The 25,711-nt window shown below is 44.7% G+C and overlaps 1 protein-coding gene across 1 annotated transcript in view; it reads left to right on the plus strand.

Moving 5' to 3' along the window:
- Positions 1-25,711, plus strand: part of ABHD3 (abhydrolase domain containing 3, phospholipase) — a 105,209-nt gene that overhangs the window by 8,506 nt on the left and 70,992 nt on the right. The window contains exon 3 of the mRNA XM_040432123.1: positions 23,776-23,958. Coding sequence (XP_040288057.1) covers positions 23,776-23,958 — 183 coding nt within the window. The remainder of the gene's footprint in view (positions 1-23,775; positions 23,959-25,711) is intronic.

Here is a 25,711-nt window from a genome sequence, read left to right on the forward strand (position 1 = left end):
TTAGCATGGCTGGATCTTAACAAGGTTCCAAGTAGAGCTTCAACATGCAACAAGAAGAAATGAGAGTAAGGCGAAACATTTTTTGAGAATTAAATTAATTGAAAATAACGATTAAACTGAAACAGGCTGTTTTTCAGCTGATCAAAATTTTAGTTTAGGACCACATGCCTTTAAAAGGCCAAATCTGTGCAAAGATGTGGATTCATTGTCATTTTCTGTCAGGTAGTCACATGTTGTGATGGCAAAGGCAAAAAAACTCTCCCTTTTTGAACATGGTCGGGTTGTTGAACTGCATAAGCGGGGTCTCTCACAGCGCGCCATCGCTGCTCAGGTGGGACGCAGTAAGACAGTCATTTGGAATTTCTTAAATGATCCTGAGGGTTATGGAACAAAAAAGTCAAGTGGAAGACCCAAAAAACTTTCATCAGCACTGAGCCGGAGGATCCAATTGGCTGTCCGTCAAGACACTGGACGATCCTCGACCCAAATTAAGGCCCTTACTGGTGCTGACTGCAGCCCCATAACCATCAGACGGCATCTGAGACTGAAGGTCTTCAAAAACAAAAAACGTCTTCAAAGACCTCGTCTCCTTGAACGCCACAGAACTGCTCGTTTGGACTTTGCAAGAGAGCTCCAAACATGGGACATTCAAAGGTGGAAGAAAGTTTTATTCTCTGATGAGAAAAAATGTAACCTTGATGGTCCTGATGGTTTCCAACGTTACTGGCATGAGAAGCAGATCCCACCTGGGATGTTTTCTATGCGCCACAGTGGAGGGGGCGCCATAATGGTCTGGGGTCCTTTTTTCCTTCAGTGGAACAATGGAGCTTCAGGAAGTGCAGGGGGGTCAAATGGCCGCTGGCTATGTCCAGATGTTGAGGAGAGCATTCCTCATGACTGAGGGCCCTCGTCTGTGTGGTAACGACTAGGTTTTTCAACAGGACAACACTACAGTACACAATGCCCGCAGGACAAGGGACTTCTTCCAGGAGAATAACACTCTTTTGGCCCATCCTGCGTGTTCCCCTGATCTAAATCCAATTGAGAACCTTTGGGGATGGATGGCAAGGGAAGTTTACAAAAATGGACAACAGTTCCAGACAGTAGATGGCCTTCGTGTGGCCGTCTTCACCACTTGGAGAAATGTTCCCACTCACCTCATGGAAACGCTTGCATCAAGCATGCCGAAAGGAATTTTTGAAGTGATAAACAATAACGGCGGAGCTACTCATTACTGAGTTCATGTTTGGAAGTTGGATTTCTGTTTTGGGGGGGTTTCGTTGTTTTTTTGGAGGTGTGGTCCTAAACTTTTGATCAGCTGAAAAACAGCCTGTTTCAGTTTATTCGTTGTTTTCATTAAATTGAATGCTCAAAAAATGTTTTGTCTCACTCCCATTTCTTCTTGTTGCATGTTGAAGCTCTACTTGGAACCTTGTTAAGATCCAGCCATGCTAAATATGATGTTTGCCATTTTTCAAGTGGTCTTAAAGGGATTCTGTCACCTCCCCTAACCCAAAATCGGATTTTAAAGCAGTCATGCAGCACAGCTTCCCTTGAATCGGCTGTGCTCTTCTATCTTGTAATCCGTCCAGTAGTTTATGATAAAAACGACTTTTATGATTATGCTAATTAGCCCTGAAGGTGCCCAGAGGGGCGTTTTATTCCTCTTAGTGCCCAGTAACGCCCCTCTTACAGTGCCCAGAACGCCTTCCTTCCGACTGCCTAACCGCCCACAGCCTCTCGTCCCTCTCCTCCCCCTCCCTCACGGCCGAACGAACTCTATCGGCTGCGCCAGTGCGATCTGCAGGGCTAATTAGCATAAACATAAAAGTCGTTTTTATCATAAACTACTGGACGGATTACAAGATAGAAGAGCACAGCCGATTCAAGGTAAGCTGTGCTGCATGACTGCTTTAAAATCCGATTTTGGGTTAGGGGAGGTGACAGAATCCCTTTAAACTTTTGATCAGGACTGTATAACTTGCTGCCTGCAGATTGCACTGCATTTTCATGGTGACAGGTGCCCTTTAAATAAGCAACCAATCATACATGTTTATTTTAGCTAGGAGTGGGGGAATACGCTGCTGCTGAACACCAAAATGCCCTGAGCCTTTTTTCCCCCATATTTCCGCAAGTGGAGACTTGAGAGGCCACCAGACACATAAGATCCAAAGCTGATTCTGCCGAAATCAGTAGGTTTGGCTGACTTATATAATGTTTATGTCAGCTTTATGTATGATTCTTATGCCCAGGAGGATATAGATTTAGGGCCAGATTTATCATTAGCTCAAGTCAGAATAATGGAGTGAAAAAGTTTTGCGCAATTGCTAAAACTGCGCAAAAATTTGCAACTTTTTTCTGCTCTGCACTATGCTCGCCAGTTTTCTGAAAGTGGGCGTGTTTTCTTATGTAAATGAATCTCTAGACAGATTTACTATTGCGACTATTTAAAAAGTCGCAAAAAAATTGCGCGATTTCACTCCAGTGAGGACCATGCTTATCTTATGAGACTTTTTAATAGAACATGCGACTTTTTCATAGAGACGTGCGACTTTTGTAAAGCTGCTTACTGACGGATAAACTGCAACCGTCAAACCACATTTATTACAGTCTTAAAGGGCCGATCATAAATCTGACTTGGCTAAAACTGACTTTAGCCACATGTGAAAGTGGAGTGAGCTGTCAGAGTGATGATAAATCTGGCCCTTAGTGTTATTTTACATGTCAGTTTTCACTGGGAAAGGACTGTACGCTCTTATCAATAAAGGGGTATTCTGGTTGTTACAGGTTATCCCCTATCACTCTAGTTTCTACAAACGCTCATCTCTGGTAATTGGCCAGTTTATCGGTCTATGTAAATGGTACTATAGGGAAAAATAGTCTTCCCAACTCCAATCAGGCAATCAGAATCAAAGACCCCTCTCTAGTAGCTATAGCCTGTAATATTATTACGCTCCAGAAATACATCTAGGCCCCTCTTGAATTCCTTTATTGTACTCACCATCACCACCTCCTGAGGCAGAGAGTTCCATAGTCTCACTGCTCTTACCGTAAAGAATCCTCTTCTATGTTTGTGTACAAACCTTCTTTCCTCCAGACGCAGAGGATGTCCCCTCGTCACAGTCCTGGGGATAAATAGATGATGGGATAGATCTCTGTACTGAGCCCTGATATATTTATACATAGTAATTAGATCTCCCCTCAGTCGTCTTTTTTCTACACTGAATAACCCTAATTTTGATAATCTTTCAGGGTACTGTAGTTGCCCCATTCCAGGTATTACTTTATTAGCCCTTCTCTGATTCTTGTGCACTGGTGTCCAGAATTGTACACGGTACTCCAAGAGGGGAATTTATCATGAGGGTAATATTTAATGCCATTTGATGACACCAGTTTGGCGTAAAGAATGTTGCCCTTTTTTCAACTTTTTAACAATATTTTGTCTCCTCACATCTGGGGAGGGTCGGGGGCATGTTGGGTCGGGGCCATCAGCCCTGGCAAATTCACTAACATTTAGGCCCCTTTCACACGAGCGAGTTTTCCGCACGGGTGCAATGCGTGACATGAACGCATAGCACCCGCACTGAATCCTGACCCATTCATTTCAATGGGTCTGTGTACATGAGCGTTGTTTTTCACGCATCAGTTCTGCGTTGCGTGAAAATCGCAGCATGTTCTATATTCTGTGTTTTTCACGCAGCCCTGGCCCCATAGAAGTGAATGGGGTTGCGTGAAAAACGCATTGCATCCGCAAGCAAGTCCGGGTGCAATGCGTTTTTCACTGATGGTTGCTAAGAGATGTTGTTTGTAAACCTTCAGTCACGCGCGTGAAAAACGCATCAAAACGCATTGCACCCGCGCGGAAAAAACTGAACGCAATCGCAGACAAAACTGACTGAACTTGCTTGCAAAATAGTGCGAGTTTCACTGAACGCACCCTGAACGCATCCGGACCTAATCCGTCACGCTCGTGTGAAAGAGGCCTTACACCTGGAAATAGGTGTAAATGTTGGCAAAAAAGTATCTACATTCACAGACTACCACCCCTAAAACATAGCCTTTATTACGGTATATACCATAAAAAAAAAAAAAAATAATGAATTCAAGAAAAAAAATGAAAAAATATAATATAAAGGAGTCATTACTCTGCACTTAGGGACACGGGTAGGCGGGTATGGGCCAAATATATTTTACTATGGGTTCTGACCCTAGAGCTGGTCCTATATCTATCATGCCCTGCCTACAAACGGAATGGTCGCTGGGTGACAGGACCCTCCTGAGCGCCCTAGGAGGGCCCTGAATAGAGGATAGCGCTACTGGCTAATATATGCTGACCAAACCAAAAATCGTCACTACAGTGATGAGTAGCACAATATATTAGAAAACAAAACAAAACATACAAAAAAAAAAAAGGTAATAATAATCCAGGTATTTATATCACTCCTGTAAACCGATCCTGATTACAGATAGATGGAAAATTAATACTATTGCAAAAAGACGCCGTGTTGGTTTATCACGTCATTGTCCCGACGCGTTTCACCCATATTATAGTTGGGCTCATCAGGGGACACGTTAGGTACAGTCTTGTGAAAAAATTAGGACACCCTTTGAAAGCATGTGGTTTTTTGTAACATTTTTAATAAATGGTTATTTCATCTCCGTTTCAACAATACAGAGAGATTAAAGTAATCCGACTAAACAAAGAAAACTGAAGAAAAGTCTTTTCAAGATCTTCTGTAAATGTCATTCTACAAAAATGCCTATTCTAACTGAGGAAAAAGATAGGACACCCTTGCCCCTAATAGCGAGTGTTACCTCCTTTGGCTGAAATAACTGCAGTGAGACGGTTCTTGTAGCCATCTACCAGTCTTCGACATCGGTCTGAGGAAATTTTACCCCACTCCTCAATGCAGAACTTTTTCAGCTGTGAGATGTTTGAGGGGTTTCTTGCCCGTACAGCCCTTTTCAAGTCACCCCACAGCATCTCAATGGGATTCAAATCTGGACTTTGACTTGGCCATTCCAGGACTCTCCATTTCTTCTTTTTCAGCCAATCTTTGGTTGATTTACTAGTATGTTTTGGGTCATTGTCATGTTGCATGGTCCAGTTCCGCTTCAGCTTTAATTTTCTAACTGATGGTCTCACATGTTCTTCAAGCACCTTCTGATACACAGTAGAATTCATCGTGGATTCTATGATGGTGAGCTGACCAGGTCCTGCTGCAGCAAAGCAGCCCCAAACCATGACACTTCCACCTCCATGCTTCACAGTTGGTATGAGGTTCTTTTCTTGGAATGCTGTGTTTGGTTTACGCCAAACATGTCCTCTGCTGTTGTGTCCAAATAATTCAATTTTGGACTCATCTGTCCAAAGAACATTATTCCAGAAGTCCTGGTCTTTGTCAACTTTATCGCTGGCAAATGTCAGTCTGGCCTCGATGTTTCTCTTGGAAAGCAAAGGTTTCCTCCTTGCACACCTCCCATGCAAGTTAAACTTGTACAGTCTCTTTCTGATTGTAGAGGCATGTACTTCTACATCAACAGTAGCCAGAGCCTGCTGTAGTTCTCGAGATGACACTTTAGGGTTTTTGGATACCTCTTTTAGCATCTTGCGGTCTGCTCTTGGGGTGAACTTGCTGGGGCGACCAGTCCTGGGCATGTTGGCAGTTGTTTTGAAAGCCCTCCACTTGTAGACTATCTTCCGGACAGTGGAATGGCTGATTTCAAAATCTTTTGAGATCTTTTTAAATCCCTTCCCAGACTCATAGGCTGCTACAATCTTTTTTCTGAAGTCCTCTGACAGCTCTTTTGCTCTCACCATGGTGCTCACTCTCACTTCAACAGTCAGGAGCACACCAAACTAAATGTCTGAGGTTTAAATAGGGCAAGCCTCATTCAACATGCAGAGTAACGATCTACTAATTATGTGCACCTGGTGTGATATACCTGTGTGAGATCTGAGCCAATTTAAGAGGGAATACATGTGAGGGTGTCCTATCTTTTTCCTCAGTTAGAATAGGCATTTTTGTAGAATGACATTTACAGAAGATCTTGAAAAGACTTTTCTTCAGTTTTCTTTGTTTAGTTGGATTACTTTAATCTCTCTGTATTGTTGAAACGGAGATGAAATAACCATTTATTAAAAATGTTACAAAAAACCACATGCTTTCAAAGGGTGTCCTAATTTTTTCACATGACTGTAAATACCTGACCAGGATCAGGCTATGTTTTAGTGGTGGTAGTCTGTGACTGCTGATATTTCCATATACCACCTGTCGTAATATTATACCCACAGACGGGTCCTTGTCTCAACTTGAATTCTAAAAAAGTACTACAGTACAGTAGTCAGGGACTGGGGTAGTTTTCACTCCAGTAGCACAGACTGCCAGGGGATGCACCTAATATATGACGAGGCCTGATCCTTGTCATAAATTCAGCACACCTTCCGGCAGCGCAGGGGCCGTCAAAGACCGACGTAAAAAGACGCTCTTTGATAAAAGATCCCCAGTGTATGCGTTGAGTACTTTGCACCAAATGTATCAAATGTTGCTTGGTGTGTGTTACATTTGATGCATCTTTAAACCTAACACTTTTGTCTAGAAATGCTACTCCAGTTTTCTATATCACCCCCTAGCGAAGTGACTTTTTTAGTAACGTTTTAAAGTGAAAGGTTAGTTTCACACGAACGAGTGTCACGCTCTGAAATCGCAGCGCAGCTCCCGTCCCGAACTTCCAGCACTGCCGGGGTCGCATAGCATTATATTGATTTATGATGCTATGTAACCCTTAGAGGTCTGGAATGTACTGGATACAATACATTCCAGAACTGTAAGGCCGAGTTCACACGAATGTGTGTGACCCGTGCCCGTGCTGCGGGACGCAATGCACGGTCGCCGGCCGTAGCTGAGCTGCATCGGATCGCAGACCCATTCACTTTAATGGGTCCGCGATCTGCCCGTTCCGCAAAAAGATAGGACCTGTTCTATCTTTTTGCGAAACGGAAGTATGGGACGCAACCCCACGGAAGCACTCCGTAGTGCTTCCTAGGGGTCCCGTTCCGTGCGGCCGTTCCGCAGTTCCGGATTTGCGGACCCATTGAAGTGAATGGGTCCACATCCGTGATGCGGAATGCACACGGAACTGTGGCCGTATACCGTGTATTGCGGCCCGCAATTGGCGGGCCGCAATACGGCCACGGATCACACACGTTCGTGTGAACTAGGCCTAAGGCTAAATGCACATGATCAGGATTGCGTGCGGCCTTTACGCGCGGATTTGCGTGCGGAAAATCCGCACCATAGGTCATGTACATTGTATTCTATGAGAACTTAAAATTCTCAATGCATACGACCTGTCAGTTTATTTTATTTTTCCTGACCGGATTTTCTTCATTCACTTAGTAAAATCCGCATGCGGAAAATCTGCACCGAATCTGCATTGACTGCACAGATTTGCCTGCGAACACCTGCGGATTTTAGTGCGGATTCTCTGCACATGAATTCTGAACGTGTGCATGTACCCTTAGGGTCACATAGCATCAGAAATCAGGCGCTGCGCTGCGAGTTCGGAGTGTGACTGTGAAACGGAAAAGTCAAATGGAGTGAAACTAATTAACAGAACTAACCACAACCACTCATTAAAACTGGAATGAATGAAAGAATGTTATATTCTATTATTTTGGAAATTTTGAAGCCACAGTTCTGGAGGGCAGTTTGACTGATGATTTTTTAAAGTGCTAGAAGTATGCTCTCGTTACGTGTATTTCTACCTCCTTTGATGCACCCTGTCGGCATTTTAGCCTTGGCAGCAGCTGCCTGACACTGTTTGCTACAGTTAAAGGGATTCTGTCTCTTCGTTTTCGGTTCTAGAGCTGCGGACATGCACGGCTAGATCGCCGCTAGCATGTCCGCAATATACCTGTCCTATAGGGCTGTGTGCTTTACTTTTTAAAAAAAAAATGATTTTAGAGATATGTAAATGAGCCTTGTAAGGTGCCCAAGGGGCTGTGCGAACCTTCCTGGTGCCCAGCCACGCCCGCCTGTGAAGGAGCCCAGCACCGCCTATGTCCTCCGAATCTCCTCCTTTCATCACTGATAGATTGCCGTAATCTGGCGTTGAGCGAGCTTGCGCATGAGCAGTTTCTTCCCTGAGGCTGATGCCAGCACAGGGAAGGAACACTATACCGCCACTGCGCATGCGCGAGATTACGGCAATGTAACTGTGACGAAAGGAGGAGATTCGGAGGACGCAGGCGGTGCTGGGCTCCTTCACAGGGGGGCATGGCTGGGCACCAGGAAGGTTAGTACAGCCCCTTGGGCACCTTACAAGGCTCATTTACATATCTCTAAAATAATTTTTTAAACACAATAAAAGCACACAGCCCTATAGGACAGGTATATTGCGGACATGCTAGCGGCGATCTATAACCGAAAACGAGGTGACAGAATCCCTTTAAGTTTACTATCAACTAAAATCCTCAAGCTTTTTCCATGTCAGTTTTACCCAGTGTTTTATCATTTAGTATGTACTAGTGACTTGTATTTCCCTTCCCATGTGCATTGGGGTCATGCATTGTGTTCTGCTGTCACTTGTATGAATCGGAGCATTGTTTAAAATTGACACTTTCACTGCCAGCCTGGGTATCACATTCCTCAGAATGTCACATGACACAGACGACAGCCCACGTTTTGAAATGTGTAAACTTTATACACTGCTCAAAAAAATAAAGGGAACACAAAAATAACACATCCTAGATCTGAATTAATTAAATATTCTTCTGAAATACTTTGTTCTTTACATAGTTGAATGTGCTGACAACAAAATCACACAAAAATAAAAAAATGGAAATCAAATTTTTCAACCCATGGAGGTCTGGATTTGGAGTCACACTCAAAATTAAAGTGGAAAATCACACTACAGGCTGATCCAACTTTGATGTAATGTCCTTAAAACAAGTCAAAATGAGGCTCAGTAGTGTGTGTGGCCTCCACGTGCCTGTATGACCTCCCTACAACGCCTGTGCATGCTCCTGATGAGGTGGCGGACGGTCTCCTGAGGGATCTCCTCCCAGACCTGGACTAAAGCATCTGCCAACTCCTGGACAGTCTGTGGTGCAACGTGACGTTGGTGGATAGAGCGAGACATGATGTCCCAGATGTGCTCAATTGGATTCAGGTCTGGGGAACGGGCAGGCCAGTCCATAGCATCAATGCCTTCGTCTTGCAGGAACTGCTGACACACTTCAGCCACATGAGGTCTAGCATTGTCTTGCATTAGGAGAAACCCAGGGCCAACTGCACCAGCATATGGTCTCACAAGGGTTCTGAGGATCTCATCTCGGTACCTAATGGCAGTCAGGCTACCTCTGGCGAGCACATGGAGGGCTGTGCGGCCCTCCAAAGAAATGCCACCCCACACCATTACTGACCCAATGCCAAACCGGTCATGCTGGAGGATATTGCAGGCAGCAGAACGTTCTCCACGGCGTCTCCAAACTCTGTCACGTCTGTCACATGTGCTTAGTGTGAACCTGCTTTCATCTGTGAAGAGCACAGGGCGCCAGTGGCGAATTTGCCAATCTTGGTGTTCTCTGGCAAATGCCAAACGTCCTGCACGGTGTTGGGCTGTAAGCACAACCCCCACCTGTGGACGTCGGGCCCTCATATCACCCTCATGGAGTCTGTTTCTGACCGTTTGAGCAGACACATGCACATTTGTGGCCTGCTGGAGGTCATTTTGCAGGGCTCTGGCAGTGCTCCTCCTGTTCCTCCTTGCACAAAGGCGGAGGTAGCGGTCCTGCTGCTGGGTTGTTGCCCTCCTACGGCCTCCTCCACGTCTCCTGAAGTACTGGCCTGTCTCCTGGTAGCGCCTCCATGCTCTGGACACTACGCTGACAGACACAGCAAACCTTCTTGCCACAGCTCGCATTGATGTGCCATCCTGGATAAGCTGCACTACCTGAGCAACTTGTGTGGGTTGTAGACTCCGTCTCATGCTACCACTAGAGTGAAAGCACCGCCAGCATTCAAAAGTGACCAAAACATCAGCCAGGAAGCATAGGAACTGAGAAGTGGTCTGTGGTCACCACCTGCAGAACCACTCCTTTATTGGGGGTGTCTTGCTAATTGCCTATAATTTCCACCTGTTGTCTATCCCATTTGCACAACAGCATGTGAAATTGATTGTCACTCAGTGTTGCTTCCTAAGTGGACAGTTTGATTTCACAGAAGTGTGATTGACTTGGAGTTACATTGTGTTGTTTAAGTGTTCCCTTTATTTTTTTGAGCAGTGTATATCCCTGGTCTGTCCTGTTGTTTGGGCTCTGCATTTTTCATTGTAAGGCCTAGTTCACACGAACGTATGGCTTTTATAGTTTTTTGCGGTCCGTTTTTCACGGATCCGTTGTTCCGTTTTTGAGTTCCGTTGTGTTTCCGTTTCTGTTCCGTTTTTCCGTTCCGTTTTTCCGTATGGCATATACAGTGTACAGTAATTACATAGAAAAAATTGGGCTGGGCATTACATTTTCAATAGATGGTTCAGCAAAAAACGGAACGGAAACGGAAGACATACGGATGCATTTCCGTATGTGTTCCGTTTTTTTTGCGGACCCATTGACTTGAATGGAGCCACGACCCGTGATTTACGGCCAAATATAGGACAAGCTCTATCTTTAAACGGAACGGAAATACGGAAACGGAATGCATACGGAACACATTCCGTTTTTTTTGCGGAACCATTGAAATGAATGGTTCCGTATACGGACCGTATACGGAACACAAAAAAACGGCCCGTACACCTGCAAAAAAAACGTTCGTGTGAACTAGGCCTAAAGAAGTGACATATCCATCTAATAAATTCATTCATTTCATTATGTCCTCCTTTAATGGCAAAGCCAAAAAAAGGTTGGAGCTGTTGGTAAAGGACGCCTTCTGCGCAGGTTTCAGGTATGAACATACTATTGTTTGGAGTAGGACACTCTTACGCCTTGTTCACATGCATTGCATAAATCTACGAAAATAACAACAAAAATAGGAAACTGTGTAATATTATATCTTGTGCATATATTCACAGGCAGAAGTTGAAGTGCGGTATAGAACGTTTGCCCCCCATTAAAATAGTACCCGTCTTGTGTCTGTCCCACGTAGAGATCCTGTTTATAGTACTTTATAAAGTTATGTAAATTAGCTTTGGGTGGGGTTATGGCCGCAAGTGCCCAGGCCTTTTAGCTATGTGCCCAGATAACCTCTCCCCTGAGCACCAGCAGCCGCCGGGCCCGCACATGCGCACTTCTCTGCCTACTATGGCCAGAGGCACTGATCTTAACAGTCCGCATGCGCAGGCCCGACGGAGATCTCAAAGCTAGAGGAGGAGGATGAAGGACTGCAAGGGGAGCAGTTATCTGGGCACAAAGCTGCGGGGCCTGGGCATTTGTGTCCGTAACTCTGCCCCTGGGCACTTCCGACAGATAAAAAATAACGGAATTCGTAAAACTGAATTCAGAACGAAAAGCTTTAGAGGCATTCCGTTATTCATTCCGTCATAATAGAAGTCTATGGGCTGCATAACGGATTAGTCCCGTTTTCATTATGGAGGAGAGGACTCCCCTGCATAACGGAAAGGGGACGGATCCGTTTTGCAGCCCATAGACTTCTATTATGACGGAATGAATAACGGGATGCCTCTAAAGGCATTCCGTTATGCATTCCGTCATAGAATTGCGTTATGGTCCGTGGTAATGGAATCCAGAAAGCAATTCTGCTTTTACCAGTAAACGAATCGCAAACGAATTTCAAAATATGAAATTCGCTCATCTCTAGTTGTGATCTGCATGACAGGGAGATGCAGCGACGGCTGTAGAGGCATCTGGGATCTGCTTGGATCTGGGAGGACACAAGCATCGGGGACCAGGTAAGTATTGTCTGAATGAGGGGCCCGGCCATTGTGTGTGGAGGGGTTACAGCTTTGGATAATCTATTTAACACATTTTGGTAAATTTGAGGCATTTAATTTCTGCCTCAGGGAATGCCCCAAACTTGGCCAGGACCACCCGCTTATGGGTAGGATCCATTTTTGGTTTGGGACACCCACATTTTCCAGGATTATCTCTGAAAAGTAGGGACAATCCCTGCAAATTCTGGACTGTTGGCAACTGCGTCATGAGGGAGGAGGGTTCCCCACTCAGCACCCCAGTCTATATGCCAGAGAGGAGAATTACTGCAAAAAGCAGATCCCACTTTTCAAGTGTGTTTTCCACCCAATATTTCTTTGAATAGGCTCAGAATACTGTAAGAAAAATTAACTGAGGTCACTTTACCATTCTCTGCTAACTGGTCCATTCAGCCAACGACTGGCCGCAGCAGTGACCGGCCTCAGCCAGTGATTGGCCAAGTGGTCATTTCCTGCATGTCGAGGGGGGCCAGGAAGTAGAGCCTGGCAGGGGACCTGGTAATGGTGGGTTTACATGTGCAGATATTCGGTCAGATTATCAGGGACGAATGTTCTTGCAAACTCCCGTTGTTGACAATCTGCCCATCCAAAAGGTGCAGCGGATCACTTGATCAATGAGCGAAACGCTGGGTAAATGTTAGTTTCTGGGCAGGAGATTGGGCGGTCTAAACAGTGATCTGCTGCCCAGAAACAATGGAGCTGTATGAGGACGGGCGATAGCAATAGCGATCCTTTGTTCTTATTACTGTGGAGGTGATCGCTGCATGTAAATGCAGCGCTTCACCTCCACTGAAGAGCAGGCAGTTGTCGGGCAGGAACGCTTCGTTCACGGTAATTGGCTGCTCCTCTGTACGTGTAGATCCACCTTAAGGCCTCTTTCACACGGGCGTCATGTTTTTGGCCCGGACAAGATGCGGGTGCGTTGCAGGAAAATGCGCGATTGCAAAACATTGTAATGCGTTTTGCACGCACGTGAGAAAATCGGCATGTTTGGTACCCAGACCCGAACCTCTTCACAGAAGTTCAGGTTTGGGTTAGGTGTTGTGTAGATTTTATTATTTTCCCTTATAACATGGTTATTGTTAACCCCTCCAGCCCTATTGTACTATGCATTCTGTATTCAGAATGCTATTATTTTCCCTTATAACCATGTTATAAGGGAAAATAATAATGATCGGGTCTCCATCCCGATCGTCTCCTAGCAACCGTGCGTGAAAATCGCACTGCATCCGCACTTGCTTGCGGATACTTGCGATTTTCACGCAGCCCCATTCACTTCTATGGGGCCTGCGTTGCGTGGAAAACGCACAAAGAGGAGCATGCTGCGATTTTCACGCAACGCACAAGTGATGCGTGAAAATCACGGCTCATGTGCACAGCCCCATAGAAATGAATGGGTCCAGATTCAGTGCGGGTGCAATGCGTTCACCTCCCGCATCGCACCCGCGCGGAAATCTCGCCCGTGTGAAAGGGGCCTAAGTGTCAGAACAAGATAGGCAGTGGATAAATTAATTTTGACAGCTTTCTGAGCCTCTTCAAAAAAATATTAGCCGGACAACCACGTTACGTACTTGGCATGACCATGTATTAAATGATTGCCCATTTATATTGCATGAAATGAGCCTTTTCTCACAGCTTTCCCTGGTGAAAACAGCTGTTCCACCGCGGGTCTGTATTTAGAATTGTGGTTATCATGACAAGACATCCCCTTTAAGTGCGCACAGCCCACTTAGGGCAGGGGGTCGTGACTGAGCGCATTCTGTGTAAAGTGATGCAGAACGTGCCAGCGCCACATCCATAACCATTGACGAATAAGTAATGGCTAGTGACGTACTCTCAATGGTTATACTGCATGCTGAGGATCCTGCCACATGAATACAAGTAATGACATGTAATATAAGGAATAAAAGCAGCCGCCATATATGACATTACGAATGTTCTGGGTATAGCTGAAGGCATGACGCTGTGAAGGATGGCTGATTACTATATTATCCCAGATTGCAGCTTTAACATAATCTATTCTGGGCATTACCTCTGCCCTCTGCTGGCGCTACCACTTGCCAATTTTACACCAGTGTAGTTTTCTCATCTACTGGTATGTACACCCTAAGGCCTCATTCACACGTCCGCAATTTCGTTTCGCATTTTGCGGAACGGAATTGCGGACCCATTCATTTCTATGTCCGCAATTCCGCAATTCACTTCCGAGTCCGCAATTCCGTACCCGAAAAAAAATAGAACATGTCCTATTCTTGTCCGCAATTGCGGACAAGAATAGGCTTATTCTATTAGTGCCGGCGATGTGCGGTCCGCAAAATGCGTAATGCACATTGCCGTGTCCGTGTTTTGTGGATCCGCAAAACACGTTATGGACGTGTGAATGGACCCTAAGTATAAGGCCTCATGCACACGACCGTATGTATTTTGCGGTCCGCAAAAAACGGATCCGCAAAAAATACGGCTGACGTCCGTGTGCATTCCGTATTTTGCAGAACAGCTAGCCCCAGAGAGAACATTACTATCATTGTCCGTAATGCGGACAATAATAGGACATGTTCTGTTTTTTTGCGGAACGGAAATACGGACATATGGGGATGCACATGGAGTACCTTCCGTTTTTTTTTTTTTGCGGACCCATTGAAATGAATGGTTCCACATACGGTCCTCCAAAAAAACTGAACAGACACGGAAAGAAAATACGTTCGTGTGCATGAGGCCTAACTATATGACTATATGCATTTATATGTAAGAGGTCTAATGATAAATTTCACAAATTCATCATGGTAAAAACGCTACTTACCTCACTGTTGAATTGAATAGGGTCCGCGATCCGCATCCGACGGTGCACACGGTCATGTGCATGTAGCCTAAGGCCACGATCACATCTGAGGCAAGCTGACCGGCTACCTGATCCAGCACAATGCCGTCTGTCGGTCTGACCAAAAACCATTGCATGCATTTATGCCGAAAAGCGGACTGATCACCGCTGGACCCCATTACATTGAATGGGGATTCCGGTGGTGAACTATAGAATCCGCCAATGTCAGATCCAGTGAACAGCCTGCCGGATCTGCTGCTGTAGATCTGAATGCGGCCTTACTTGCTTACTAGCTAACATACTCCCTCACAGGCAAGCTCCGACATTCCTGCGATGGGATACAGAAACCCGCACAGACATTAATTGTCTCCAATCAGAGATTGTTGTGGGTCTGCAAAAACACAATAAGGTTATGATTTTATGAAACTATACTGGAGTTTCTGTGTAGTGCTGCCCGACAAGCTCGCAGAGCGAAGTTCACAAACTTTATGGTCAGACCTTGCATATCTTTTTGTATGAGTGTATATATGTTTGTATATGGATGCGTGCATTTAAATATGCTTTATGAAAATCAATGTTAGGGCTCATGCACACGACCGTATGTATTTTGCAGTCCGCAAAACACGTATCCGCAAAAAATACGGATGAAGTCCGTGTGCATTCCGTATTTTGCGGAACGGAACAGCTGACCCCTAATTAACAGAACTGTCCTATCCTTGTTCATAATGCGGACAATAATAGGACATGTTCTATTTTTTTGCGGAACAGACATACGGACATATGGAAACGGACCCATTGAAATGATTGGTTCCGTATACGGTCCGCAAAAAAAAAAAACGGAACGGACACGGAAAGAAATTATTTTTGTGTGCATGAGCCCTTAGGGTTTGTTCATACATTACAGTTTTGTTCACTTTTTTTCTGCTGCAATTAAAAAAAATGTTGTAAAAACCGTGCAGAAACCATAGTGTGTGAATAAGCCCCAACACTGAATTTTATGAGGCAGGAGTATTTCCATCATTCCTTAGCTTTGCACTCTGACAGTAAGGGCTTAGTCACACGCCCATTTTCAGGATGTGTGTCAGTTTTTTACTATAATTGATCTGTATTTTTGCTTTTGTAAAAATGGCGACCTTTTCTTTTTTTACACACTTTTGCCATATTTTCTGTTCAGTTGATCAGTGATCACCTCCCTCAGATGGCAGCTTTGTGTCGTCTGTGGTTTACATGGACCACATCTGTGGTCTGAAAAATGGACTGAAGTAGCCTATGTGAATAATCTCATGCAAATAAATGGATCCAGCTTCCAGTGCATTTCTTTGGGTGGCACCTGTGGCAGTCAGTCACAGAGCTTTTCCGAGACTATAACTGATGACCTATTCACTGGTTAGGTCATCAGTGTTTGATTAGTGGGGGGTCCAACACCTGGGACCGCAGACAATCAGCTGTTTGAGAAGGCAGAGGTGCACAGCCTTTCCTAGGCCAGTGATGACATTGGTCATGTGGCCTAGGAGCAGCTCAGCCCCATAGACTTGAATTGCGCTGAGCTGCAATACCAAGCACAGCCATTATACAATGTACGGCGCTGTGCTTGGTAAGCACGGAGAAGGCCACGGCGTTCACAGGACCACCGATGTCTTCTCAAACAGCTGATTGGCAGGGGTCCCGGGCGTCGGACCCCCACCGATCAGATATTGGTGACTAACGTGTAGGAAACCTTAATAGATCACTGACCAAATTTGAATCTCTCCTCGCTCAACAGAAGCCGCCTGAGAAGGCGATATCAACCCTTAATAGGGAACTACTGTCTCCATCAGTAGACATAACACATTCTTTTATTTAGGCTTGGGAATTGGACTTGGGTCGGAAATTCTTATCCTACCTGAGGAACTTCTTAGGCTCTTCCTTGCACCTAAACAATCCTCCAAATGTGTGAAAATGCAAGAAAGTGGCTACAAGATACTAACCAGATGGCACCTTACCCCAGTATTACTAAATAAGTACAATCCTAACTATGACCCCTGCTGTACAGGAACGTACTTCCACCTGCTCTGGTCTCACCCTCTTATAAAACCATACTGGTCCTCAGTGTTGGACCAAATCAACCAACTCACCAGACTAACCCTCCCTCTCACTCCAGAAATTTGCTTGCTACATCTCTTCCCGGATAAAATCCCTAAAAACACTCTAATACTAACAAGACAAACTTCTTGCCGCAGCGAGAATTTTAGTCCCCACGTGCTAGATCTCACGTTCACCTCCGACCCTAGCACAATGGACGGAGAAGGTGGATTCCTTATTTCGATTAGAAGAATTGGTTAGCTGGGAAAATAAGTCTCATCCTCTATACAAAGCCATCTTGAACCCCTGGGCTCACCATAGACATTTCCCCTCTTAACGCACCCCTCTCCATACCATCTACAAAGATTTCATCCCCACACCCTAGCACGCCCCAAATTCTTATCATAAACTCTTGCATCGAATTGTACTCAACACGAGGTCTTATCTGTACAATAACCACAGTATTCTCTCCATTGTCCTCCCGTAGATCTCTTCGACATTAATGTCTGCGAAGGACTACACCCCCCCCCCGCTCTTTCTTTTCTTTCAGCAAAACCAATTGTGACATATTTAGCTGCATCTTTATTTATATGAGCGGACAGGTCAGATGAAACATTATGCGACCTGTACTAAAGTATTTGGAACTATGTCAGTTTGATAACTCATAAAGAGTCATATCATTGTTGAATAATTATCTACGCCTTTAATCCCTACATGATATGTCTAAATGTAATACTGTTGTATTGTTTATACTATTGATAAACCTAATAAAAAGAGTTTTGAAAAGAAAAAAAAAAGATACTGATGACTAAGGGTACTTTCACACTAGCGGCAGGACGGATCTGACTGGCTGTTCACCCTGTCGGATCCGTCCTGCCTCTATTTCGCCGTGCTGCCGGACTGCCGCTCCGTCCCCATTGACTATAATGGGGACGGGGGTGGAGCTCCAGCGCAGCACGGCGGTGCACGGCGAGAGGCTGCCGAACTAAAAGTACTGCATGTCCGACTTTTTAGTCCGGCGGCCTCTCACCGCGCACTGCCGTGCTGTGCCAGAGCTCCGCCCCCATCCCCATTATAGTCAATGGGGACGGAGCGGCAGTCTGGCAGGACAGCGAAATAGCGGCAGGATGAATCCAACAGGGTGAACAGCCAGTCAGATCCGTCCTGCCACTAGTGTGAAAGTATCCTAATCCAGAGGATAGCTCATCAGTTATAAAATCTTAGAAACCCTTTTAATTTTTACATCACTCCTTGCATTAAAAGCAGGGACAGATATGTATTACCTCCTGTCCCCTGCACCTACCTATGTCTGTCAGCAGTTTTGCACCAACAAAACTGCTGACAGACTTATGGATAGCTGCATTTAAATGTTGTGCTACACTTTTTTCCGTAAGAGTAAAAATACTCATCTTAGCATTTTTTTCCAGAGTATTTTTAGCCAAGGAGGAGTACAAAATAAGACACTTGGCGGTTGTTATTGTTTTTTGGGCCATAACTTTTTTTTTTTCTGTCAATGTAGTGGTATGAGGTCTTGTTTTTTGCAGGGTGAATTGTATTTTTAGTGACATAATTTTGGGGTACAAATAACTTATTAACTTTTATTACATTTTTGGAGTGGAAATGGGAACAAAGCAGTTCCGCATTGCTTTTCACGTAACTAGCAAGTTACTGTTACTTTATGGGTCAGTACGATTCCAGTAATACCAAATATGTGTGGTTTTAAATGTTTTTTATTACTTTTGCACAATAATAAATTGTCTCGTTACCATTCCAAGGGTCTGAACTCAAGTGCTAATATAGCCTTATGAGGGTTGGCGAGGGTGGCGAGATGTACTTTTCATTGGTACCATTTTTGGGGTACTTTGGACTTATTGATTAACATTTATTTTTGGGTGCAAGGGGAACAGGAAATAAACAATTCTGTATTTTCTTAACTTAGTTTTTTTTACGTTGTTCACGGGTCGGTTAGAGTAATGTGTTATCTTTATGATACAGGTCCTGGCAAACACAGTATGATATCATATCTGTGTGTGCTTAATTTTTTATGGAAAAAAATGTTTTTTATTTTTTAGTAAACTTTATAAACCTGCAACTATTATTTCTTCGTCCTATTAGGGAACATAGTTTTTTTTAATGCACTGGTATACCTTATATATCAATGCTTTATAGCCAGTACAAGTGACAGACTTCTATTAGGCTGTGTCTGCTGCACAGTCTAATAGACATAAAGGGGGTCATTTATCAAACTGGTGTAAAATAGAACTGGCTTAGTTGCCCAAAGCAACCAATCAGATTCCACCTTTCATTTTGCTCCTTTAGAAAATGAAAGTAGGAATGTGATTGGTTGCTATGGGCAATTAAAGCCAGTTCCACTTTACACCAGTTTGATAAATGACCCCCAAAGTCTTGGCAGTTCTGGGGGCCTTTCTTAGCCCCCCAGCCACCATGGACAATGGTGACAGGGAGCCCTATCAATTCAACTGCGTAGATGCCGCAGTTGTTATTCATTGCAGCATCTAGTGAGTTATGTCCGATGCCGGCTGTTACAGTGGGAGCCCGGCTTCAGTCAGTGCTGTTATTTGAAGCCTGTATCAGCGCAGCTTGTGAGTTCTGTTCAGTTCCTGACATCCTCACCAGGATTAATGGTGCGGGTGGCAGGGACTTCAGGCTAGACACAGTGCGCACTGATACCTGTACCGCAGAAAGTCTCATGTGTAGAAAGATTCAGGAAACTTTTTTCAGAAAGTAAAGTTGCCTGTACAGGCGTCTATAACTCTTGTACAGGCGTTATTGTGACCTCTGGTTGCATTAAAGCGATGTGACCAACAGGGGTGCACCTAGCCTTTCTCCTGCCTGAGGAGAAAATTTAAAAAGCGCCCACCCCCACCCATGCCAAATTCTCAACCTAACCCCTTCCCTCCTAACTTTATGTATATCACTACATATCACATACAGGCTAATACAGCCCCACATACCTCTTACATCCAGTGATGTCTCCTCTGATGTAGATGTTCTCTTTCCTCATCTTCTCCTTTCAGACCAGACCACCATTTTCAGCCATTTCTCATCTCTGCATCATCCTCCCATCTTCTGCACAAATCATCTTACCACCCCCAACACTATGCCGCTGTTCTCCCCAATATTATACTGCAGAAACAGATAAACTCCCTGATAATACTAGTACCACACAGATAGTGCCCTTCAATAATTATTGTCACGCAGTGTCCTAAAATAACTGCGCCCAGCAAATAGTGTACCTGACACTAATAGTGTAAACATACTGTCCCCCAAAAATAACTGTTATAAGTTGATACTGTGCCAAGGTGCTCCACAGTAAAAGTGCTCCCCAAAGTCCCACCAATAGTAATAATTCTCTGCTAGAGCGCACATGGTAGTAATAGTGCTCCTACAGTGCCCCCAACATGTCCCCACTGTTCCCCAGAAGTAATAATGCTCCCGTAGTGCCCATACTAGTAATCATGTTCCACATAGACACCCAGTAGTAATAAAGCCCACCACAATGCCCCCCCAGTAGTAATAATTCTCCATATAATGTGACAGTACAAAAAATGCCCCCTTATAATGTGTGCCAGTGCAAAAAAATACCCCCTTTTAATGACCCCAGTTGAGCTATTGTCCCCATAGTGCCCCCATAATGTGCCAGTATAAAATCCCCCTATATAGTGCCCCCAGTAAATGCCCCATAGTGCTCCTCTCCCCCTTACTCCTAGTGCCCCCATAATCTACCAGTATAAAATGCCCCTATATAGTGCCCGTGTCCCCCATAATTTGCAAGTATAAAATACCCTTTCTTAGTGCCCCCCATAGATTACCCCATAGCGCTCCTCTCCCCCCTTCCCCATAGTACCCACCATAATGTGTCCCAGTATAAAATGCCCCTATACAGAGCCCCCCCATATAAAATACCCCTTTTTTGTGGCCTCAGTAGATTCCCCTATAGTGATAGTGTTCCTCTTCCCCCATAGTGCCCCCCATATAAAATACCCCTTCTTTGTGGCCTCAGTAGATGCCCCCATAGTGCCCCCCAATAATGTGCCAGTAAGAAGTGCCATCCAATAATGTGCCAGTAAAAAGTGCCCCCAATAATGTGCCAGTAAGAAGTGCCCCCATAGTGCCACCTAATAATGTGGCAGTAAAAAGTGCCCCCATAGTGTCACCAATAATGTGCTAGTAAAAAGTGCCCCTAATAATGTGCCAGTAAGAAGTGCCCCAATGTGCCAGTAAGAAGTGCCACCCAATAATGTGCCAGTAAAAAGTGCCCCCATAGTGTCACCAATAATGTGCCAGTAAGAAGTGCCCCTAATAATGTGCCAGTAAGAAGTGCCCCATAGTGCCACCCAATAATGTGACATTAAAAAGTGCCCCCCATAATGTGCCAGTAAGAAGTGCCCCATAGTGCCCCCCAATAATGTGCCAGTAAGAAGTGCCCCATAGTGCCCCCAATAATGTGCCAGTAAGAAGTGCCTTCATAGTGCCACCCAATAATGTGCCAGTAAAATGTGCCCCCATAGATGCTCCCCAAAAATGTGCCAGAAAGAAGTGCCCCCGATAGATGCCCCCCAATCATGTGCCAGTAAGAAGGGCCCCCCAATCTTGTGCCAGTAAGAGGTGCCCCCCCATAGATGCCCCCCATCATGTGCCAATAAGTGCCCCCTATAGATGCCCCCCCCCCCCCGATCATGTGCCAGTAAGAAGTACCTCCACAGCGCTTCTAAAAAAAAGAAATACTTACACTTACTTTCATCAGGCTGGCAGCGATGCGATGCAGGCCTCTTCCGGCCTGTGTCCACCGCTGTACGGCATCGGCCTCTGATAGGTTGCGGGCTCTAGGCCTACAGCCTATCAGAGGAACGGGGAAGGGAGATGCCTCTCCCCTGCCCCGCAGCATCCATCTGTATCGCTGTCCTGAGGACGGCGATACAGATGACTATGGAGATGAGAGCTTCCACAATGGAAGCACTCATCTCCCTCTGCTCTGCCACCGCCCCCCACTTGTCACCAGGGCCGCGCCGCCTGAGGCGATCGTCTCACCTCGCCTAATTGGTGGTGCGGCCCTGGAAACCAATAAACCTGATGCACTGGCCTAGGAAGAGGCCACAGCACTCACTGGAGCACCATGGCCTCCTAAAACTCTCTGAAAACCCCTTTAAATGAGCACTGGGATATGGTGTTTATTGGATACTAAATGGCCGACTGAAACAAATGGATCGCTGTATTGGGTTACTTGATAGGCACTGCATGGCCCTATTAATTTGAATATCCACATTGACTCATGAGGGACATCGAGTTCCTCTTTTATGCTTTTTAAGCCTATTATACTTCATTATTCGTGAATTATTTATGTATGAATTTCTGCTAATGGCCACACCGCAATGTAATCCTGCGGACTGCGGACATTTGCTTACAGGGGTTAATTAAAAACCCTGTCAATAGCTGTAAATGGGATAAAATAACTAAAGAAGTCATACTTACCACTTTTTGCCACTTCCAGAGTGGCACTCTGGTTCTCTCCGCCAGTATTTGTTTTTTTGATCGCAGTGGTGATGTCCTATACACACCGCACCACTGCTGCAGCCAATAACTGGACTCAGCTGTCACATGATGTGACTTGACGGTGGCAGCTAAGAAGACATCATCAGTGCTGCAGAACTGAAGCCCGATGCTGTAAGGAGAAAAGGGGTAACTATGCTTTCTTTTATTATTTTATCACACTGGTGTAGAGCATGGGCATCCATTGTGACCAATGCCCTATTTCTGTAGTAATTGATATTATGGAAGTTTGAGAGGAGAACATTCAGTGTAACAAAGGGGACAATAAGACACATTTAGGAATCTTTCAGGGTACTGAATCACATCACAGCATTCGGTTCGGGAAAAACGGGCCACATGTCAACTGCATCACCCCGACCCAAACTGACTGCATCATAGTCATTTATAATACAGTCCATTCCTGTCTGATCACGGGTCTATTGTACTGTACTCCCCAATGCACGGGCAACATCTGTGCAGCTGTCGCAGACAGATCCAGACTCATTCAACTTGAATGGGTCCGTGATCCGTTCTCACATATTCTACTTTTTTGTGGTGCGGATGCACGGAGAGAAACCCCACAGAAGCACTCCGTAATGCTTCCGTGGGGTTCCGTGCCTCCATTCCACACTGGACCTTCTGGATTGCAGACCCATTCAAGTGAATGGGTCCGCATCCGTCATGCGGGGTGCACGCGGCTGGTGCCCGCATATTGCATGAGCCCTGAGAGTTTTTGGAGTGCACCATATTTATAAAGTACATGACTACCATTTTTTATTTCCTCATGTTCAAGAGTTTTCAGTTTCGGCTTGTGTTTGGGTTTGTGTCTCACAAATTTGCATCAATTAATATAAAGAACATACAGTGCTTTTTTTGTTGTTTTGCTATATCATAGTTTTGATGTTTGCTATAATTTGTTGTTTTAGAGTTTTGCTATATTATATTGTTTTGATGTTTTGTAATATTATGTTATTTTATTATTTTACTAGATTATACTTTTGATGTTGCGCTATAATTTGTCGTTTTTAGTATTTCGCTATATTGGATTGTTTTAGAGTTTTGCTATATTATATTGTTTTGATGTTTTGCCATGTTATGTTATTTTGTGAAGATGACGTTTCACAAAGGCAGATGTAATGACTGATATGATAGAGATGCTGGTGCTGTGCCCGGACAGAATGCTGTCTTTTCAGTGCAGGAGATGCATACCTGGCAATGATCTATTGGGAGATATATGTTTCTATATGTCACAAGGCTGAAACAAATGAGTCCGTTTTTCTGTCTCCCTTCCCTATTGAGAGGCAAGGTGCAGCTTGTACTGGCTAAAATCTTTGTAGCTATCATTACAGCTTCTTAGCAGAAATCTAATTAAAGTGTACATTTTTTATTGTGCCTTACAGTGAGCTTATTAAAACAGCAGATGGAGGGCAGATTTCACTGGACTGGTTTAGTAATGATGATAATACACTCTACCCTGATGCTGGCACAAGACCTACAATCCTTTTACTGCCTGGTCTCACAGGAACAAGTCGGGAATCCTACATTCTTCATATGGTTAAGCACAGCGAAGCTCTTGGATACAGGTAATGCTCAGTAATGCAGAATGTCAATGCATGCTTTTAGCCGCTATTCTTACTTGCAACCTAATAAGCTGGGAGCAGGACTAGATGTCTAGTGTCTCTATCTGCTGGGGCTGAGACCATTGCCGTACACAAGGCAGAGACCGCTATTTTATTTGCAATCTAATTGTACAACTGGAGTCAAATACAGAATAGACGGAAGATGCCAATCCATGCAGACCAGCTCACCAATACATTTCCATTCTCCACCACCTGCTTCTTTTCATTACACTATCTCTTTTCGCAATCATATGTAGTAGAGCTGAGATGCAAATTGTGCCCAATATAATATAAAGACGCCATGCAATCACTTGGCGACTTCAGCTGTACATGTATGCAGGGGAAATATGGCACGGGATCAGGAGGGGAGCTTGTGCCATAGCCGGTGGGTGACCGCTGTGTTACACAGCTGACACTCACAAGCAGTGTCCGTGTTCAAAGATAACTCTAGTCATGGAAACTTAACCCCTCATGTGGTCAATACTGACAGCTGCATCTGAGCGGTTAGTCGTGGGGGAAGGGGGTGAACCCAATTGCTCCCTCACTGAGTGGGGGGGGGGGGGGTGTATGTGAACCCAATTGCTCCCTCACTGACAACTTGCACTGACAACTTGCACGGTGCCTATCAGTTGTCATGGCAGCTTGGGACCTAAAGTATTACAGTGTATGGTATAAGTAAGAGATACAACAATCATATGTTCAAGTAATATAAAAAAAAAAAAGGTAAAAACATAGTTTATAAGGCTGAAAAAAGACATTTGTCCACCCAGTTCGGCCTGTTATCCTGCAAGTTGATCCAGAAGAAGGCAAAAAAATACCCTGTGAGGTAGAAGCCAATTTAGGGGGAAAAATTCCTTCCCTGGTCCAATCAGGCAATCAGAATATCTCCCTGGATCAACGACCCCTCTCTAGTAGCTATAGCCTGTAATATTATTACGCTCCAGAAATACATCCAGGCCCCTCTTGAATTCCTTTATTGTACTCACCATCACCACCTCCTCAGGCAGAGAGTTCCATAGTCTCACTGCTCTTACCGTAAAGAATCCTCTTCTATGTTTGTGTACAAACCTTCTTTCCTCCAGACGCAGAGGATGTCCCCTCGTCACAGTCCTGGGGATAAATAGATGATGGGAGAGATCTCTGTACTGACCCCTGATATATTTATACATAGTTATTAGATCTCCCCTCAGTCGTCTTTTAGTGAATAACCCTAATTTTGATAATCTTTCAGGGTACTGTAGTTGCCCCATTCCAGTTATTACTTTAGTTGCCCTCCTCTGGACCCTCTCCAGCTCTGCTATGTCTGCATTGTTTACAGGAGCACAGAACTGTACACAGTACTCCATGTGTGGTCTGACTAGCGATTTGTAAAGTGGTAGGACTATGTTCTTATCACGGGCATCTATGCCCCTTTTGATGCAACCCATTATCTTATTGGCCTTGGCAGCAGCTGCCTGACACTGGTTTTTGCAGCTTAGTTTGCTGTTTATTATCCTTTTCCATGTCAGTGTTACCGAGTGTTTTATCCTTTAGTATGTACGGGTGACTTGCATTATTCCTTCTCATGTGCATAACTTTACATTTGTCAGTGTTAAACCTCATCTGCCACTTCTCTGCCCAAGACTCCAATCTATCCAGATCCATCTGTAGCAGTATACTGTCCTCTTCAGTGTTAATTACTTTACACAGTTTAGTGTCTACAAAAATTTATATTTTA

The sequence above is a fragment of the Bufo bufo genome, chromosome 5, assembly GCF_905171765.1.
Source record: "Bufo bufo chromosome 5, aBufBuf1.1, whole genome shotgun sequence".
Classification (NCBI taxonomy): Eukaryota; Metazoa; Chordata; class Amphibia; order Anura; family Bufonidae; genus Bufo; species Bufo bufo.